The sequence below is a fragment of the Macrobrachium nipponense genome, chromosome 45 (assembly GCF_015104395.2).
Source record: "Macrobrachium nipponense isolate FS-2020 chromosome 45, ASM1510439v2, whole genome shotgun sequence".
NCBI lineage: Eukaryota > Metazoa > Arthropoda > Malacostraca > Decapoda > Palaemonidae > Macrobrachium > Macrobrachium nipponense.
In genome coordinates, this window is record NC_061105.1 from 5,654,411 (window position 1) to 5,659,027 (window position 4,617).

General features: G+C 36.9%; 1 protein-coding gene across 3 annotated transcripts in view; it reads right to left on the reverse strand.

Moving 5' to 3' along the window:
* Positions 1 to 525: 525 nt before the first annotated feature.
* Positions 526 to 4,617, reverse strand: part of LOC135214313 (D-beta-hydroxybutyrate dehydrogenase, mitochondrial-like) — a 17,227-nt gene continuing 13,135 nt past the window's right edge. For all 3 annotated transcript variants that reach the window (XM_064248479.1, XM_064248477.1, XM_064248478.1), the window contains exons 6-9: positions 4,240 to 4,345; positions 3,679 to 3,740; positions 2,839 to 2,984; positions 526 to 2,024 (exon numbers count right to left, since the gene is read on the reverse strand). In XM_064248479.1, coding sequence (XP_064104549.1) covers positions 1,830 to 2,024; positions 2,839 to 2,984; positions 3,679 to 3,740; positions 4,240 to 4,345 — 509 coding nt within the window. In that variant the 3' untranslated portion in view covers positions 526 to 1,829. The remainder of the gene's footprint in view (positions 2,025 to 2,838; positions 2,985 to 3,678; positions 3,741 to 4,239; positions 4,346 to 4,617) is intronic.

The window sequence follows — 4,617 nt, forward strand, 5'->3', positions numbered from 1 at the left end:
GTTCTGGTATGTTGGTTATTTTTTTCATTTCCAGAAATTCTGACATTAAAAAATCCAACTTTTCCATAATATTTGATCTTCCTTCATCATAATTATTCATTTTGTGTCTGAATCTGCAATTTTCTCCGTTTCTGCAATATCCTCTTGCATAATAAATACATTTATTATCTCTTGAGTAGAATTTCGGAGCTGATGCTTTGAAATTTTTTGCTGACACCTCTGCATATCTCATTGGTGGTTTGCTTTTCTCTTTTACCTGATATTCTTGATTTCTCTCTTTATTTGTTTCTTTCTTATTTTGGATTTTATTACTTGGTTGGTTATTTATTTGATTATGATTCATGGCTACAGGGTGCATATATTTGCATTTTTTGTCGAACTTACATCCTTTTCCTTCTTTTAGGTTTTTACATATTTTTGGATGCAGATCTCTGCAATCATCCCCATAGCCATCTAAGTATGCACATTTACCATATATTTCATAGTTTTGACATACCTTAGGATGTTTGTAGTAACACACTTTCTCCAAATCTGCAATTCCCTCTTTTCAAAAGGTTGCAGATTTTGTCTTTCTTGTCTATTTTTTTCCTCTTTCCCGTCATTGTGTAGATCTGGGTAGAGCCTCTTCGGGATTTGCTTTTCTGTTGTCATATCGTAATTTATTTCTTCGTAGGTATGCTGCTTTATTGCCTCATATGTAGTATCAATGAGTATCTCTGCATCCATACTTTTATCTTGTTCTTTGTTTTCCTTATTTTTTTCTGTCATTTCATTTTTGTTTACTTCTCTTCCGTTTTCCTCTTCTTCTTTTTCTTCTTCTTCTTCCTCTTCTTCTTCATCCTCAACTATTTGTACATTCAATCTTGATTTAATAACATTGTCTATCCATGATAGACATGTTGAACAAAAAATTCTTGTATCTTTTCTCAAATCTTGCATTACCTCAGCACACTGTGGATGGGTCGGAATGTTGCATGCAGCACATTTTCTGATTAGGTTTTGTGGATTGACTATGCTATACCAAACCTTACACAGTTTGCATGCTTTTGGCATTCTTTTTCCTAATGCATCAATTAGGATATTCACAAGATTCACCTTATTCATTTTCTTTGTCGGAATATGTTGGTTTATGTATATTTTCTTTATGAGTCTCTTGACCACTTGGATTTTATTTGGAACTTCTTCAATTATTTTCAAGATGTTTTCATTAGATTTGTTCCAGTTTGAAGGATTATATCCTTCTAATATATCTATGAATGCTTTTGTATCTTTTTGGTTAGGACTGTTGCTGATTTCATAGATGAGAAATGCCAGTTCCCTTCCTGCTACCTCATCGTATTGCGAATCCGCCAAGCAAGCTAAATTACGCCACCTCTTCCCGCAGTTGGAACTTACTGCCATCTTGTTCTGATTTCAGTATTACACTTGTTAAACTAACTTAGAAGACGCTTTATCCTACTATTTTTACACTAATCTTATCACCGATAGTTCACGAACACTTCTAGATATTTCTCAAATTCTAGTCGTATGTTAAACTTGTGATATCTGTTGATTAATCTGACTTCACGCGGGTACGTCTCACCAAGCAAGATGGCTACTACGAGAGAGAGAGAGAGAGAGAGAGGGAGATTTAGCTTATCGGACACACTTCACTAAAGAGACAGAGAAATCTGGCTTATCGAATACACTTTCCTAAATAGAGAGAGAGAGAGAGAGAGAGAGAGAGAGAGAGAGAGAGAGAAGCGCACCGACTCCCCCCTCCACAGTAACGACCTCTCGACGCAGAGCAGTTGAACCTCTCTCCGAACTCGCCTCCATACATGAACCCCCTAGGAACTCCGGTACCACCAGGCGAGAAACCTCATCACCTGCGCGCAGATGTTGTCGAAGAAGCACTCCGGCAGGTGGTTGGAGACGATCTGTGACGCCCAATTGTAGAACTCCATCGGGAGGTATCGCGCCCTCGGATACTTCTGCGTCAGGGCGTCTGCCATGGCCTCCACCACGAGGGTAGCGTCTTTCATCTGGAAGGATCGAGTGAGGGTCAGGTCACAAGGTGTTACAAGGTCAAGGTGTTACAAGGTCCTGGGGCGTTTGACCTTGCATTGCGCCTCATGCGGTGCACTGTAGGAATTATACTTGAAGGTTCTTTGCCCCTAGCTGCGACCCCTTTCATTCCTTTTACTGTACCTCCGTTCGTATTCTTTCTTCCATCTTACTTTCCACCCTCTCCCAAAAAATTGATTCATAGCGCAACTGCTTTGAGGTTTTCAAACATTTTTACTGTCAATTTCCCCTTCAGCACTGAATGACCTCATAGGTCTCAACGATTGACCTTTGGACTAAATTCTATAGATTCTATTCAGAATTAATTTAAAAAGAGAGGGATAGAGGTGGAAGGGAGGGGGCGAATTCAAGGCAACTATTCCTTCGTAATTAACTAGTTACAGTATTACATTTTTCACCATTATATATTTCAGAAGCAATACAGCAGTAGTACAGTAATAAGATTGTAGTATATTTCATCAAAAAAGTATGTTCACAATGCATGCATGTTTACATCCTTTCACAGGAATTTGTTTTATACATATATACATTCATAAGCGAATACCAAAGGACAATGTCTAAGTAAAGACGAAAGCGCTTGGATTTCTGCCTATCATTTTCCTGCGGTTTTCGCTTATTCAGTGAAGTCACGTGCATCTACTGTGACTTTTTAAGCATATACATTCATGCATACTATCCTATATATATATGTATATATAGTATAAATATATATATACAGCATTCCCATTGACACGCTAAAACCGTGCATGGACCCCGAGCAAGTATACTTACCCCTAGGAAACCGAAGGCTATCGCAGTGCTGACTTGCAAGTCGTAAACCTTGCGTCCTCCTAGCTCCTCCTTGAGCTCTTCGCTCATCGAGGACCACATCTTTTCCGCCTGGTCCCTCATGTTTTCCTCCGTCGAGATCCGGGTGACTGGAAGATTGGTCTTGGCGTCAAATAGTAGTTTGATCAGACTACATTCTCGTTATAAAAGGACTTTTTAAGTCAGATCTTGTAATTTCTTTGTTGTCATTAATTAAGATAAAGTAGTTTAACCAAATCATGCAGTTATCAATGATATTGCAGGACAGAATAACTATTATCACATTAGCAAAACCACTCAACTGGCACTTTTGGGGGTCTGGCCTTTCGGAATACTGTATAGAGTTTTTGGCCAAAGGCCGAGCACTGGAACCTATAATGTCATTCAGCGCTGGAAAGACAATCGAGAGTTAGTAGGTCTGAAAGGTGTAACAGGAGGAAAACCTCAAAGCAGTTGCACTATGAAATAATTGTTGGGAGGGGATGGATAGAAAGATGGAAGAAAAGAAATACGAATGGGGTTACAGCAATTCCATATAGTTCCTAACAGAAGATATCGCCCTTGAGAGTACAGCGCTGAAATGTGATTCCGTTGAATGATAAACAGATCACATCACCCTTGACAGAAACAGCGCTAAAATGTGATCCCGTTGAAAAAGTGATAAACAGAAGATATCACCCTTGACAGAAACAGCGCTAAAATGTGATCCCGTTGAAAAAGTGATAAACAGAAGATATCACCCTTGACAGAAACAGCGCTAAAATGTGGTCCCGTTGAAAAAGTGATAAACAGAAGACACTATACCTCCCAGTAGATTGCCAGGCTCTATTATGCACACGTGAACTCCCCAGCGACGCATTTCTAGCCTGATAATGATAAAAACGGTTTTTGTATAACATTATTAACAATATAAGTAATGTGAGGTTAATGGAGTTGACGATATTTTTGTTATTGGAATATAATAACTTCAGGTTTATGCAGAGAGCTTGCCAATCTCTCATTATCAACGACTGATTATGAGTCTGACTTGAAGATGTCTCGATAGAAGCATAATTGCATAGTTAATCTTTCATATAATAATGATAATAATAATAAACAAATTCCAGAAGACAGAAATTATTGAAGAATTAATTTTACGACATCAAAAACAATAATAAAAATAATAATAGTAAAGAAATTTCACATAAAACAATTAGTGATCAATTAATTTTACAATAATAATAATAATTAAATTTCAGATAAAACAGTGATCAATTATTATTAGCAATAATAATAATAATAATAATAATAATAGGAAGTAAAATCTTGTGTGTTAAGACTTATGTTTTATATATAAGGGCACAGCCAGGGATATTACTTACTGACCTGAGGCAATTGCTGAAAGCTTCAACGGCGTACTTCGTAGCGATGTACGGCGACCCCATCGGATAGACCATTCGTCCCAGCATGCTGGACACGTTCACTACGCGACCTGTAGTACCGGATTAACACGTGTTATTTCTGATGGTCTCCAGAGGTTTTTTTTTTTTATATAATTTTTAAATGATTAGATTTGTTCATCCATAGAACTCAAAACGACTTTTTTTCTTCTTTTTTTAAGAGTTAATGATTAGAAGTTTTTGCTAAAGGCCTCTATATATATATATATATATATATATATATATATATATATATATATATATATAAATACATACATACATACATATATATATACATATATATATTTCCAATTAACCAAGATGA